The following is a 16,237-nucleotide window of genomic DNA, read 5'->3' on the forward strand; positions in this document are numbered from 1 at the left end:
AGTCCTACTCACACCATACAGCTTTTGGGTTTCTTTTCCAGCGAGATTTTTTCCAAGTAGTAATATAAATAGTATAATAACGCCATGAGGAAATTGTCAAGATGCTTATTCCTGTGGGGAGATTAAAAGAAAATAAAAGATTGATAACATATTTCAAACAAAAAGTTTGTTATAAAAATACACACGGACACAAAACATAAGAATATTATACCTATCACACAACTAATTTACCATTTAAAATTCTATCTACTGTAACCATTGAAGATATAAGACATATCTGATTTCTGTAAACAAAACTTTTTGGGAGCTCACAGTCTGAATTATAGTTTTACTTATTCATAAGTTTTCATTTTAAAAAAGTTTTACAGTACAGGTAATTTTTTTCATTGTTTAAAAAATGTACACAAATGTAGCAAGTAAATAGCCTCTCTTTCTCACTCCTTTCTCACCATCCTACTCCCTAGTGGCAGCCACTGTTAAGAGTCTGGCATGAATCCTTCCTAAACTTGCTAGAGCAAAGACAATCACATGTAACATCCTCCCCCACCAACACACATCCATATGCATGAATATATGCCTTAAATTTTTTTTTTTTTTGGTAACAAATGGGATAATGCTGTATACACAAGTCTTTGCAACATGCTTCTGTTACTTACCTATGTAGCATGGACCTCTTCCCATGATACCATGTAAAGATTTTCATCATTCTTTTAAACAGCTGGATAAAACATTCTACAGCTCATAATTTATTTAACTAATCTTCTACTGATGGATTTTTTTAGGTCTTTTAAAAATATTACAGACTTTGCTGCAGTAATTACCCTTTTAGCCACATCTCTGAGTAACTGCCTAGAAGAGAAACTGCTAGGACATAGAATATCTGCATATTAAAGTTTCATAAGTTTTGCTCTCCAAAAAGACTGCATTAATTTATAATCCTACCTCATTTGTTTTAAAACTAGGAGCCTTTGTTTTCTTTCTAAATATTCTTACAAGATCTTTGTTGCTTCCCTTCTAGCCCCAAATGGAAGTTCTGACTCTAGTGTGCTTTCCTTAAACCATAACTTGAGAGTAGGATGAAGGTGAGAATGACAGACTTTTTTTTCATATTAGTAACTACTGTCCTCGGTTGGGTTCTCCCAGAAACACATCATGAGATAAAGATTTGAGAGACAGTAGTTTACTTGGAAGTGATCACAGGAAATGTCTGTAGGGGAGTGGGGAAGCAAGACAGGAAAGGGATGTTAACAAGTTCGTTATCACTGTGCACAAATGTAGTTCAGTCCCATGGAGGACTCTGGAAGACCATGCAGAAAACTCAGGATTATCCTAACAGACGGAAGCTGGAATATTTACCTACCAACTGTCCCCCCGGCACATCATTGATTGGAGGCTGCTTTAGGGGCACTGACTCCCTAGGGGCCCAAGGCTGCCTTGTAGTCAAGTTGAGTGTGCTCCTGCCATAGAAAGAAGCTGCAGGTAGGGAATTCTCAGGTGTCTGTCTCCACTGAATGCTGAAGGAATGAGAGGGCTGCCAATAGCACAGGACACCCAGCTACCACTGAGCATTCACAAGTGCAGGTGCCATGTGAAGCACCCTCCACGCGCAAGCACACGGAGACACCATTATTCCAATTTAGTATCTGAGGAAACTGAGGTTTAGGAAGGCCAGGAAGCTCACCCAGGGTCAAACATCTAGTACTTGTTGTGGCTGCCAAACATAACTAGTGGAGAAAACTGATCTTCAGTAAATGAGTACACCCTTTAGCTAATATATATGTGGTGCAGTCTTTTTTTTAAAAATGATTTTTAAAAATTTCTCTTTGTCCATTTTATTTATTATTTTTTTGGTGGGGGGGGTAGTTAGGTTTATTTATTTACTTATTTTCAATGGAGGTACTGAGGATTGAACCCAGGACCTCATGCATGCTAGGCATGCACTCTACCGCTAAGCTATATCCTCCCCCACATAGTGCAGTCTTAGTGGGACTCCAACAATGTGCTTTCCATACTCCTTGCCCTGGGACTTTATTTTGGGCTCCCGTGACTTCTGGCTTCCTCTCTTTGGTCTCAGTCTCTGAAACTGAGTCCTGAGAGCTTGGCTTGCATAAAGCCAGCCCTTTCTCCAAAAATCAGATTTGCCATCATTAATTAGATGGAATTACTTCAAAATAAAAGATAAAAGATCTAAAATGTCTCACAAGCATTACATACCTCATAAACGTTGAAAAAGAACAGATACGCTGCATCTCAGTATCTTGTAGCAAAAGCAAAGCAACAACTGGAAGGAGAGAAGATGGACAATTGAAAGAGGGACAAACAGCTGCCCCAGAGGTTGGCACCAGATAAGTCATGTAAGGATGATGAAACAGTGACTCACATTTAGCATCGTGGAGTGTAACGTTGCCCTGCTGACTCCGTTTCTCTAAGCCTTTGGCTGACATATCCTCTCTTAAAGCAAACCTTTTATCTGTCAACCTGTTTTGGAATAGAACGGTGTCTAGTAGAGCTCTGAAAGGTTTTAGTTGTATTTAATCTATCCTGAGGCACATGAGATGTTTACTGTAAAGTAAGGAGAGTCTGAGTGTCACGCATGGGTTTTGTTTAATGTAGGATCATTTTGGAATAAGTTTTATTACACATTATATTTACTATGCTAGAGGTAGGAGGAATGCACAAGGCCTGACATAAAATGTAAATACCAATTTCACCCTAAATAGATCATTTAAATCATCTATTTATGACATAGCTTTCATTTTCAGATTTTTTAAAAAGTATAAGAAGCTGAAAATTTGCTAATAGCCAAATGATCACAGGGATACATTTACAGGGATAACTGTAACTCCCACCATAATTGTGAAATAGTGCATGTTCTTTCCTTGATGGGTATTTGCATCTCAACCTAAGATGATGGGAATGCTATTTTTGTAGAACTGGTAGAGGCTTAGGCCATTCTGCTGAGACGCACTTTCAGCAACATTGTCGCGGCGGTTGGTTAAGCTACCTGTCTGAAGCTGTACCATCAATTTCAGCAAAGTGAACTGCTTTGCCTCTCTTTCCTCTTTCCTTGAATTCTACCGCAGGTGTAAAACTGTAATAGAAATGAGGAAATTAGGATCTTAACCTTTTCTTGGGGGAAGACTGATCATAGCATGACCATAGCTCATGGAACCACAGGACTAGCACATATTGTGAGTGGAGTCCCGGAGAGAATTTGAAGCACAGCAGTACTCAATTCATGTACTTACATGTGGATCAATCATCTAGAAAAAGATTAAAATTTCAGACTTTATATTCCACCTCTACATAATCAGTAGCCTCCAGAACACCACCACACACAAAACATTTCCATCTGAAAACGTTGCAGCAACTTCACACGAAATAGAAAGCTCATGATCGGTTTGGAAGAATTTATTTCCTGAGTACTCATTATGCTTCAAAGTGCTTTTAAGCACGATCCCATTCAACCCTCACAGCAACTCTATGAGGAAAATATTACCATATTTACAATTTTTATGCATGAGAAAGATTGAAGCTTAGAAAGAGATTAAGTAACTTGACCAAGATCACTTAGCAAGTGCCAGAGCCAGGACTGGGGCCCAGGTTCTCCAGCCACAGAGCCATGAGCTTACCCACCAGGCAGTCCAGTCTCCAGAGCAGCCACCTCCGTTGTCATAGCTGTGGACTCTTCTAGAAGCCTTAACTATCTCTAGGAAGGTTTCAGGACCCTTTACTTAACTCCAGGTTTCTTACACTCTAGAGTCATTGTAAAAGCATTACTGAGCAATAGCGGGCGTAACTAACAACGGGCACAATTAAGTGACAAGTAAATATATACTGAGGCCATACTCTGTGTCAGGCATTGCTGTAACATTGAAAATAAGGGATGTCTAATTAGAGTCAATGCACAGGCTCTCAGGAGCTCAGCAACTGTTTAATAGGAAAACAGAGAAAAGCATTTTGAAGACCAGCAGGATGTGGTTCCTGCCTTACAGAGAGTGCATTTTCTGGGAGAACTGTAGTGTCTACCAAACATGTTGATTTGGTGGATGTTGTGGATTATGTCTTTTATTTTTCTGGCTGAAACAATGCCATGTTGATGATATCATCCAGAAGCTCAACCTCTCCCACAGTACATGTCCTTCTGTTAAATGCAGTCATAGTAATAGAAGCACTTTCTCTCAAACTTCAGTCATTCTCTAATCATATATATACGCTTATCATCTCCTTGTCAATATAACAGTTTTGAATTTCCTTTGAAATTTTTCTAGGATTGACTGCCTATCAAGTTACCAATGGCATTTTTCACATAACTAAAACAAAAAATTGTTAAATTTGTATGGAAACACAAAAGACCCTGAATAACCAAAACAATCTTGAGAAAGAAGAACAGAGCTGGAGAAATCAGTCCACGACTTCAGACAATACTATAAAGCTATAGTAATCAAAACAGTATGGTACTGACACAAAAACATACACACAGATCAATGGAACAGGATAGAAAGCCCAGAAATAAATCCCACACACTTATCATCAATCAATCTACAACAAAGGAGGCAAGAATATACAATGGAGAAAAAACAGTCTCTTCAATAAGTGGTACTGGGAAAACTGGACAGCTACAGGTAAAAGAATGAAATTAGAACAATTTCAACACCATATTAAAAAAAAACTCAAAATGGATTAAAGACCTAATTGTAAGACCAGATACTATAGAGTTCAAGATTTATAGATACTAACAGGTATATACAGAATAGATAAACAAGTTTATACTGTATAGCATAGGGGAATATATTCAAGATCTTGTAGTAGCTCATGGTGAAAAAGAATATGAAAATGAATATATATATTCATGCATGACTGAAAAATTGTGTTGTACACCAGAAATTGACACAACATTGTAAACTGACTATAACTCAGTAAAAAATCAATCAATCCATTAATTAATTTTAAAAAAAGACCAAATACTATAAAACTCCTAGAGGAAAATATAGGCAGAAGACTCTGACATAAATTGCAGCAATATTTTTTCCGACCCATCTCCTGGAGTAATGTAAACAAAAGCAAAAATAAACAAATGGGACTTAATTAAACTTAAAAGCTTTGGCACAGCAAAGGAAACCATAAACAAAATGAAAAGAAAACTCTATTTGGAAAAGATACATGCACCCCAATGTTCACAACAGCACTATTTCCAATAGTCAAGACATGGAAACAACCTAAATGTCCATCAACAGATGAATGAATTAAGAAGATGTGGTGTATATATAATGGAATATTACTGAGCCATAAAGAAGAATGAAATAATGCCATCTACAGCAACATGGATGGACCTAGAAATTGTAATATTAAGTGAAGTAAGTCAGACAAAGAAAGAGAAGTATCATATGATATCACTAATATGTGGAATCTAAAAAAATGATACAAACGAATGTATTTACAAAACAGAAATAGACTCACAGACATAGAAAACAAACTTATAGTTAACCAAAGGGGAAATCAGGGTAGGGGGGAGGGATAAATTAGGAGTTTGGGATTAACATATACACATTACTATATATAAAATAAACAACAAAGACCCACTGTATAGCACAGGGAACTATATTCAATCTCTTGTAATAATCTAAGATGGAAAAGAATCTGAAAAATGTACATATATATATATAAAACTGAATCACTTTGCTATACATCTGAAACTAACATAACATTGCAAATTAACTATACTTCAATAAATAATGGTTAAAATTTTTTTCTGAGGTTGGTTATCCACAAACTCATTATTTTAGAGAAATACTTCCCCTTGGAAATAATTAAGTTAATCCATTTGGTACTTTCTTCTTTCAGGAGTTTTTGCCAGCATCCTGGCAATATTCAGGTTGTGAAATAGGTTAGAATCTAAAAGCATGTACATGATGTCACCTCAAGGGAACAATTTTCTGTATTTTTCTTTGTTTCTTTCAGACCACTGGCACCACGTTGGTCAGTGGGTGATTTCTAAACTTTTCATTCTTTCCTGTGCTCTTCTTATCACTGGTCTCCAAGCATTGGGTATTTAGTGGGAGAGAGTATACTGAAATATTGAGGGGGTGGTGGGAAAAAAGAAATGAGAGGATACCAAATGGGGATGGTGGCAACCTCCAAAGAGAGATGGGGACCAGAGGAGGCAGAGAGGTGGCACAGTGATGGAGAGAGCTATCTTCTACATCTGTATACTTTTGTGTTATTCGTGTTTTTTTTAATAACAAGAATGTACTGACTTATTATCTGTGTACCTAAAAAGAAGTTGATAGAGATATATAGGAAGAAACAGTATGTGGTTATTGACAGACCATTTCAATAGCCTCTAACAAAATGCTCAAATCCCTCAAACATTTAGACATTTTCTAACGACTCTTTGAAGTCCATTCTGCTTGCTGGATGTCTAATGTGCAGATTAGTACCTCCTTCCTGAATATAACAGCCCCCAAATAAGAACACGAAGTTGTTTTCAGTGCTTCCTTGGATCATCACAGTGTTTTGGCCACTTACAAGCCATTGACTGTTAACTTTTCTACCAGGCTAAAGAAGTCTCAGGTCACCAGCCCTTCCCAGGGTTTCTCTTCTCTGGAAGATGAAAGAAAGGTACACCCAATTTCAGTTAATTTCAAATGAAATTGCTGCCCTCCTACCCTTGTCTCAGTCCCATCCCTATAATTCAAGGTTTCCTGCCTTATTAGTTGCCTGAGATGATTTGAGATGAGAGAGCCTTAAAATAAGAAATTTGAAAGGATACATTTGGAATCTTATAGATTAGATCTATGAACCAAGTCAAATGAACTTATAATTATATAAGCATAAGATCATAGATAGAGGACATCTAAAAGATCATCTAGTACATGGCTGTCGTTTTACTAAAGGAGAACTAACGCTCAGAAAGGCTGACCATGTCTCAGTGATTGAAATTTGTGGCAGGCAAGTGTCTGCCCTTAGCCAACAGGCTGGCATTTACTGCTAAACCGCTAGTCCTTATTTTCTGACCTGTGGACATGCCTTCCCACACTGCCTGGGTGGCTTTTCACTTGACTGAAGTCATCCTCCAATTCAGATAGTGAGATGGACTTCTCCCAGTGAGTGCCCTGCCATAGCCCTAAAAGCAGCCTATGCCCACAGTACATTTGGAATAACTTAAGAAGCATCACTAGTAATAACTGAAAATTGTCCTTTGAACTGCACCTCTGATAGGCTCCCAAACCAGTTCTGTACCTTCCTCCAATCTCCATAGTCTCCCCTTCAATTTGGCAACCCATTTAGAATCACAGACCACACTGTGTTGATGTACTTTCCTAATATTACAGCACAATCACGTCATTTCCCTTTGCCCTGAAATAAATGAGAAAACGCAGTCATGTTTTCTCCTGGAAGTCATTACTAAAATGCAGAGGGTTGAACCACTCTTGGCTTCCACACAAGTGAGAGGTTTTCAGTGGTCACTAGAGTCTTTTCTTAGGCTATAAAAAACAAGAGAAGTTCGGGGCTTCTCAACATGTAGTTTCCTCGACTGTATGTCCTCAGGGGAGTCAGTGACCTTGGCAAAGACTCAGAGGCTGCTGGTTCTCTCCCCAGTTGGGAGCAGGGGCACTTGAAACATGAAGGGACAGGACTATGGACACTGTATCACAGAGAAGCACGTCATGTGGGCCAACCCAGATGTGGCTTGTGAATAAAGGTATTCCCTCTTTAACAAGGAAGAAATGGGCATGCATGCTGATGAATTATGCAACACCCTCATTTACTCCTCACAAGGCATTATTATTTCATTTTGTAGATAAGGGAACTGATAATTAACAAGGCTAAGTAACTTGACAAATGATAATCACCTAGTAGGTGGCAAACTAGGATTTGAACCCACATTTCCCTCCAAACCACTCTCCACTGTCTCTTCCCTAACTGCCTATTAGGAAATAATTATCATGCCTTCTCTGCCCATTACTGTGTGTCATTTTTTTGTATGGAGGTGATGGGTATGCTGTTATAACCTCATACAGTTATTCCCCCTCAGGGTATAATCTGCAAAGGTCAAATTCTGCCTGTAAGTAGGGAATTAGGTCTCTCAAGGGTAGGTTTTCCATTGTCATTCATCCAGGAAAGATGCCAGGAACTGCAAGGTGGGGAAGAGGAAAGGGATCATCTTCCCTTGATCTGAATTTGAGAGTATACAGATGTCTGCAAACTCCTGTTGGCTAGTGGATGTAAAATGTGGTCTACCTCATGTGGAGGAAGATTAAAACCCTAGAAGGGATTTCCAGGGTCTTAAATTGACAAGATAGAATTTGAACACCGCTGAGATCAAGCTGTTACTTTGTAAAGCAGATTATCTGGATTCATGACACGCTTAATTCCCTCCAGCCCCCAACTCCAGCTGCTCTTCCTTAGACTCCTTCAGAAGCTCCTTCACCCAGGCATGCTCCCTGCATGAGGGCCTTTCTCAAGGTTGTGTCTGATTATTCTTCACACTTCCTGTGAGTAATTTCATCTACTCTACTAATACCGATAATTCACAAATTTATATATAAGGTTCAGATCTTTCTCCAGACTTATGAATTGATCCATATGCCTATTGGACACCTCCGCTTGGGCATCCGACAGACACTTCAAACACAGCATGTCCAAAAGTGAACTAATTCCCCTTTTAATCTGTAGTCCCTACTCCTACTTCCCCATCTCAGCAAATGGGTACCACCATCCACCAGGCACCCAAGCCAGAAAACAGTGTCTATCCTTGATTCCTCCATACCCTTAGCCCTCACAACCCACTAATCACTTAATTCCTTAATATATCTTGAACTTGACTGCTTCCCTCTCTTCCCATTGTCACCATCTTAACTTTAGCCACCATCACCTGTCAACTGAATTTCCGCAACTGCTTCTTCACTGATATCCCTGCCTCCAGTCTTGTCTCCCTCCAAGACTTTCCAAGCTGCAGCCAGAGTCATTTTCCTAAGATGTGGTTCTCATCACAATTTACTTCCCTGTTTAAAACCTTTTGATGGCTCCCCTGTGCCCTCTGAATAAAGTTCAAATTCTTCAGCATGGTATGCAAGACCTCTCATGATCTTGCCCTGGTTTAAAACCTCTACTTCATCTCTTTAACACGCGCCTGGAACTCTGTACTCAGCCTACTGAACTCCTTGCAGTCTCAGATATGTCTGGGCCTCGGCACATGCTGTTCTTTCTGCCAGGAATACACACTCCTCCTCCCCAACCCAATCTCCATTCACCTTCCCAACTCTTTCTCCTCCTCAGGTCTTGGATATCACCTCCCCTGGCTTCAGATAATGACCCCATTTGGGTACTGGGTCAGGGCCCTTGGATGAACAGTTTTCCTCAGCCCCGGTTCCATCCCAGGTGGCTGTGGTGGCAGTTACTGATGAGTGAGACCTGAAGGGAGCAGCAGTCTCAGGGGCAAGAGTCAGTGTCAGGAGCACTGCTACCAAAAGATTCTCCTTACAACGGTAGCCTGGAAGGGTCTGGTTTATTTTCAGTAAGAAGAGCAGCATAGATATATCTTCCTGTACCTTCAAACTCCCAGGCTTTCCTGTCTGTATCACTTCCTTCCCACCACACTCAGTGGAAAAGCTAATCCGCACGCTTGATCCCATTCCCAATTCCTTCTCTTCTATTCTTGCTCCCCAGACTTGGGATTTTCCTACCTTTATGACAAAACCAGCGACAAAAACCCCCTTCCCTTAGTACTGGGTCCCCTAAAGGCTACTACCTCTTTCCTTTCTCACTGGTAAACTTACTGATAAGAGATACTATTTTTGCTTGTTTCTCCTCTTTATCTCAGATTCTCTCTGCAAGCTACTATTATCTGATTTCTACTCCACTGCCCTCCTGAAACTGCTCCTCACCTAGGACCCCAGTGATCTCTTGTTAAATCCAAAGGATTCTTCTCAGTATTTGCCCCACCCTGAGCTCTCTTTAGCATCTGACATTGCTGACCACTCCCCACTCCAATTCCCTTTCTTATTTTACCTTTGAAGCCCTTTGTGTCTCAGGGTTTTAACTCCAACACTTCTAATCATGCTTTCTCTTTGGCTAGCTCCTCTTTCTTCACTTGTCTGCTATTCCTGAGAATCACGTGAAGATACCTATCAAAACCTTAAGAGGTGCACACTGATTCAGAGATGTAGCAAACTGTAATGTAAGGAGAAGATTATGCGGATCCTGATTGGAACAAACTTTAAAAATATTAGACAATAACCAGAAAGTCCTACTGTATAGCACAGGGAACTATATTCAATATCTTATAATAACTTATAATGAAAAAGAATACATATAAATGTATAATTGAATCACTATGCTGTACACCAGAAACTAACACAACATTGTAAATCAACTATACTTCAATTATATATATATATTAGACAATAGGAGACATCTGAATACAAACTGAATATGTGACAATGTTAAGAAATTACTATTTATATTTTTAGGCATGTAAATAGGAATTTAGTTTTTAAGAGAGCTTATTTTTTTGACATACATACTGAAATATTTGCAGGTGAAATATCTGGAATTTGTTTCAAAATAATCAGGGGTAGAGTAGAAGAGGGTATAGATGATATGAAGTTAACCTTAATTAATGATTGTTGGTGCTGTGCCATGGGTGCATTGGGGTTCATTATCCCATTCTCCCTACTTTTCTTTGAAATCTTCCAATATAAAAAGTTTAAAATGTTTATATATTTTTTTAATGTTAAATAATGCTAGAAAAAAAAAACTGGCAACAAAATCAGACCTACAGTGTGCAAACTTCAGATATTGGAATTATCAGTCACAGGATGTAAAATAAATATAACCAGTATGTTGAACGTTGGTTCAATGGTAACCCTTAACATTGGTGCATTGGTGGTTTCTGGGGGTAGAACTTGGCAAAAACTTCACCTCCTAGTTTGTACATTTATGTATGTACTTGTTTTTCAGTAATTGTGTGCAACTTTGTAATGAGAAAAATAGATATGTAAATGCAGAATATAGTAAGTTAAAAACGTATGTGTGTGTACACACACAGAGAGGAAGATTTGGAACTATACAATAAATGTTACATGTTAACAGCTATACTCGTTCTGTGTGGGATTGTAAAGCTTTTTTAATTTGTTTTTGCTTAATGGTATTTTCTGATTTCTAAAGTAATATGATTGAAAAAACTTATTTCATAATTTTTAAAGTAGGTATTCTCTAGGCCACTGTCATTTCACTTCCCACTGTAATTTAGCACCAGCTACTCTCATGAATGCCAAACCCCTGCTTATTGAATTCTTGACCTGGAGGTTTCACAGGCAGGGACAGTCTGCCCTCTCTATCCTCAGTTGCGTAACCCGCAGATACAGACGGCTGACTGTACTGTGTCATTTCATAGAAGGGACTTGAGCATCTGTGGATTTTGGTATCTGTGGGGTGGTCCTGGAACCATCCCTTTCAGATACTGAGGGATGACTATACCTCAAACTCTGCACATTTGAAAAAGTAAACTTGTTACCTTTACCCCTTCCATAAACATACGGGCTCTTCCACCTTTATCTCAATGGACAATATCATCACCCACTCAGTGACCCAGACATTCTTGCCTTCTCTCTCTGTCTCACAGCTAGTCTCACTAGCTATTCCCTCTGTACACAAGACTGGATTTATCTCCAAGTTGCCTCTAGAATGACTCTTTGACTCTCTGTTCTTCTGCAAGTCTCCATCTCCCCTTCGGACTGTTGCATAATTGTCTCGTCTCCCTAGTTCTAATCTCGCCCTTCCATGCTCCCATGCCGTAGAGCACAGATACAACCCCATCATGTATGCCTGTAAAGGTTTGTGATGTGATACTGAACAGAACCGGGTATGAGAGCAGTGACTGAATAGGCCTTCACCTCTGCAGCTCCCATCCTGACCACTGTCTCCTCTCCACCTTCTCTGCCTCTGCCCTGTCTCATTGCCATGAATTGGGATGACATAAGTGTCTGCAGCATTGTCTCTGAAAAAAGAGCATGTTCCAGGTCATAAGTCCTCTCTGACTTCAAACCTACATTTTAATGTGTGTTGGGACATGCTTTGACTTTAAAAGGGAATCAGTACCTACCTTTCCAACAAATCCAAACGCTAACTCTGGCCTAAAACCTACAGAAGTCTGCTTTCCTCTTCCTTAGCATCGTCCTTACTAGCTGGACTCCCAAGGTAATCCTGATACTCACCCTCACCACACTGAGTTGCTCAAACACAAAGCAGCTCCACCATGGAAGGGTGGCCCCTCATCTATTCTTCATGGTACTCCTTTCCTCATCTTTCCTAACTACCCCCAATTTGTGTACTTTACACAGTCTGGAGTTTGGGCTCATTTGTTTTTGTTTTGCTTTTTAAATTGAGGTATAGCTTATATGTAGTAAAGTGTATAAATCTTAAGTGGACAGCTTGATGAATTTTTTACTACGTATATATCCAGGTAACCACCACCCAGATCAATATATAGTCCATTTCCAACACCTCAGAAGGTTCTCTTATAACTTCCCCCATCCCTGCCAATTGATAGTCCCCCAAATGTAACCACTATTCTGAACTCTATCATCACAGTTCCTTTATGTCTATTATTTTAAACTGTCTTATAAATGGAATCACACAATACTTACATTTTTGTATCTGGTCTTTTTTTGTTTAACATTATGTCATACAATCTACCTTTTAAATTATATCATCCCATGCATATTCTACAAAATTAGTGGAAATCAATCGAGCCAATTTAAAGAATAATTTGGTAACAAACCCAAAGAAACTCTGATTTATGAATATGAATGTTTTTGAAAAAGAAAGTCAGTGTGAAACTGATATTTGTGAATTTGTTGGTAGGCTCATACAGGAAATAGTGCCACTTGGGTAGGTGGTTATTAGATTAGTGATGAAAATTAGCTTGAAAAATATTACAAATGAACTACATTTACAAAGAAGATCAGTAAGCAAAAAGTATGGTCCGATTTTCATCATAAAAAGAGAGGACTGAAATGGCCTTTAAATATATGAAGACTGAGGAAAGGAAAAGTTGGCACTAGAAATTCATACCTACATTTTCTTGTGCTTTAACATGTATTTTGACTCCTGTGATTATCTTGCTGTCTAACCCCAAAGCTATCTTGATGTCTTTCTCACTATCTCACACTCACTGAATGTGATGTTTTAGGAGCTACTCGCAGAATCTTCTGTGACCTACCTGAGAACAAAAATTGCAACCACTGCTTTGGACATGACAGATTACTCAAACACTGAAATACGTATTCTATGAAATATAAGCTTTCAATTTTGATTCTAATGTAATGGCTTAGCCTTTATTTATGTTTAGTTGACAGTAAATATTTCATTATATTTATAATGTAACTATAAGTTACGTCTGCATAGCCAATTCCCTTCCTGAGCTCCAATCCCATTTGTCCAGCAGCCTGAGATGTGTCCATGTGAGCACACCATAGCATCCTCAAACACAACACCAGTTTTGCCTTTTATTCTGTATGTGGGTAAAAGGCAATTCCAGCCACCCAATCACCCAAGCCAGACATCAGGGAATCAATTCAAGCACCCACTTCTCAATCTCCCTTCACATCCAGGCACTATATCTATCAATTCTACCCGAATAGACTGTCAGTTTCATCACCTAAGTGTTTCTTAGTCCTGCATCCTTCTCTCTAGTCCTCCCACATGGACTTAGTTCTGACTCTCACTGTTTCTTACCCAGATAACTATCTTTAATCCTCCTGCAATTAGCCTTCTACTTGGCCCAGTGCTTGAATCTAGTTGGTTGTTCAATAAACATTTGGTACATGCCTATTCTGTGAAGTTCTGTGGGTGGCTCCAAGATATGAAGATGACTAAAACAGTTCCTGCCATTGAGGGCTTACAGTCTAGCAGAGGAAGACAGTGTATACAGCGGAAAAGATATTGGCATCAGATAAATCTTGGTTCAAAATGTCCTTCTGCTATTTACTGGCTGAATGACTTTGGTTCAATTACTCCCTGAGCCTTGTTTCTTCATCTATGAAATGGAGATATTAACCCTCACTTTCCATGGCTGTTTTAAGAATCAGAAAAATATACGAGTGTCTGAGACATAATAGGTGCATAGCTGGTTAACGGTTAGTATTCTTAGGTTAGCGATACACTCTTTAATAGAGCCATTATTCTCCCAATAGAGAATTAAAATTAGTTTTTCTATCTAATAAATTTACCTTGTAAAAATTACTGTCTGTGGCAGCAGATGTAATATGGTCCCATTAATGTAAAACTCCATTTCTATAACTCAAAAAGGCAATTTTATAAAGTCATTAAGAATATGGACTCTGACCCCAATAGACCTAGGTTTAAATCATCTTAGTCACCTTTGAGCTGTGTGATTTGGTCAAGTCACTTAGTTTTCCTCAAACTACTTAACCCTTTGACATCGGTTTCTTTACCTGTAAAAGTGGATTAACATGCAGCAGTTTCAAAGGGTTGGCAAACTGATTAACACGGTGTCTGGTACATGAGAAGCAGTTGACAAATGTTATCAGAAAGTGATACATGGAAGGCTGGTCACCAAAATGGTTATCTCTAGACAGTGGGATTTCAGCAGATAGTGATTTTATTCTTTATACTCCTCGGTATTGCTTGATTTTTTTTTTACCTCAAGCATATGTAATTTTCATAAAAGTGATAATAAAGTCTTATTAAAATTACCTTCTGAATTCAAGACTCCTGGTTTCATCTCTCCAGTACCACATCCCTAACCGTAATCCCAAATGCTGTAAAATGAAATGATCACAGCAAAAATAAAGGTTCAATTTACAATCCACAAGTCACAGTGAACTTTTAACAATACTTCCCACTAGTTGCTCTTTAACTCTATTCAGTAAAGATGTAGGATATTAAACTTTTCTTAACTTGAACCTAGGATTTTATCTTTTTATTGTTTTTAGGTGATGTTTCAACAGAAAAAAAGGAAGGGAGGGAGGAAAGTAGGGGAGAAAGGAAGAGAAGGAAGGAATCTTCACTCAGCCTGCACTACCTCAAAGCTCATCATAACAATTTACTGATTATTGGGACTCAGACAATAATCTGGTGCTCAAGGCAGCCTCAACTGTTCAGAGGGGTTAGATACTCCTAACAGGAGCCTGGTAACCCTGCCCCTGCCCTTCAGAGCCGTGGGCGAAGTCAAGTTTACCCCTTCCAAGACGCGGGCGCTACGAGTCCGGAGCCTTTCCTTTCGGGGTACCCCTCCCACCGCAGGGCGGCTTCCTCCGCAGGAGGTCTATTTATTTTGCAATCAATCAATTAGAGGGGGTGAGGGGGTAGTTTCGTATATCTAGATATCTACGCGGGGAGCCGGAATTCAGTTCTGACCGTTTGCTGAACACACCTCCATCGTTTGGCTTCCGTAGACAACTATGCCCCGTCTCCCTGTGTGCGGCTCGCCCGGGGCTAGGGCGGCGCCCCTCCTAGGGAGGGGATGGAGGGCGCGGACCACCGAGCCCGGTCCGGCGCCGCAGGGCGGCTTTTCCACCGCGCGCGGGTGGAGGCGGCCCGGGCTGCACTTACATCCGGGTGAGGGCCGCCCGCGCGTCCAACCGCCGCCTCCTCGAACAAAACTCGGGCACAAGGTACGTGGTGTTCCGCAAGCCGCCTCATAGCGTCGCGGAGGCAACCGTCCGCGGGCGCGGGAAACGGCGGCCGAGGGCGGGCCCTGCTTCCTCCGCGGGCTGGCGGCCGGCCTGGCGTCGCTCCCGCCCCTTCTGACAGTCTTTGCTGTGGCGGCTCACTGGCGCCTCACAGCAAAGCTGCCCGGGGTTTCTTTCTTTAGGGTTCAGTTCTTCGTTCCTTTCCACCGTGAAGTAAACCACTTCACTGTTTTTTTGTTTTTAATTAGAATAACTAGATTCAGTTCCATAGAGAGGATTCCCTTTCTTCCAAACTTTAATAGCACTAAATTAAGTTCAAATCCAGGTTGGGACTAGGTTGATGGGAGTGGCGGGGCGGAAGGGGAGGAAGAGTGGAAATAAGGTTTTAAGAACTTGGTTCTGTTGCATAACTTAGATGTGGAACCTAGGGCTAGACAACACCGACCTCGCTTCTGAAGATATTCAAAGAGGGGTTATGTGAATTTTTAAGGAGTAATGTGTGTAAAGCAGCACCATTAATAAGTACTCAGAATTAGCTTTGCTCAAAGAAATTTGTGTCTATGGGTAGTCAATTG

General features: G+C 40.0%; 1 protein-coding gene across 6 annotated transcripts in view; it reads right to left on the bottom strand.

The window, feature by feature from the left end:
• The window catches only part of PPP1R36 (protein phosphatase 1 regulatory subunit 36), a 32,293-nt gene extending 16,517 nt beyond the window's left edge, over positions 1–15,776 (bottom strand). The window contains exons 1-6 of one of the 6 annotated variants that reach the window (XM_074365394.1): positions 15,583–15,776; positions 14,725–14,789; positions 3,005–3,091; positions 2,381–2,478; positions 2,215–2,281; positions 13–111 (exon numbers count right to left, since the gene is read on the bottom strand). In XM_074365394.1, coding sequence (XP_074221495.1) covers positions 13–111; positions 2,215–2,281; positions 2,381–2,478; positions 3,005–3,091; positions 14,725–14,789; positions 15,583–15,672 — 506 coding nt within the window. In that variant the 5' untranslated portion in view covers positions 15,673–15,776. Of the gene's footprint in view, positions 1–12; positions 112–2,214; positions 2,282–2,380; positions 2,479–3,004; positions 3,092–14,724; positions 14,790–15,403 lie in introns of all 6 variants that reach the window. The other 5 variants (XM_074365392.1, XM_010962262.3, XM_074365393.1 and 2 more) reach the window with 5 other exon arrangements.
• Positions 15,777–16,237: the final 461 nt, after the last annotated feature.

This window comes from Camelus bactrianus, chromosome 6, assembly GCF_048773025.1.
Source record: "Camelus bactrianus isolate YW-2024 breed Bactrian camel chromosome 6, ASM4877302v1, whole genome shotgun sequence".
Lineage (NCBI taxonomy): Eukaryota > Metazoa > Chordata > Mammalia > Artiodactyla > Camelidae > Camelus > Camelus bactrianus.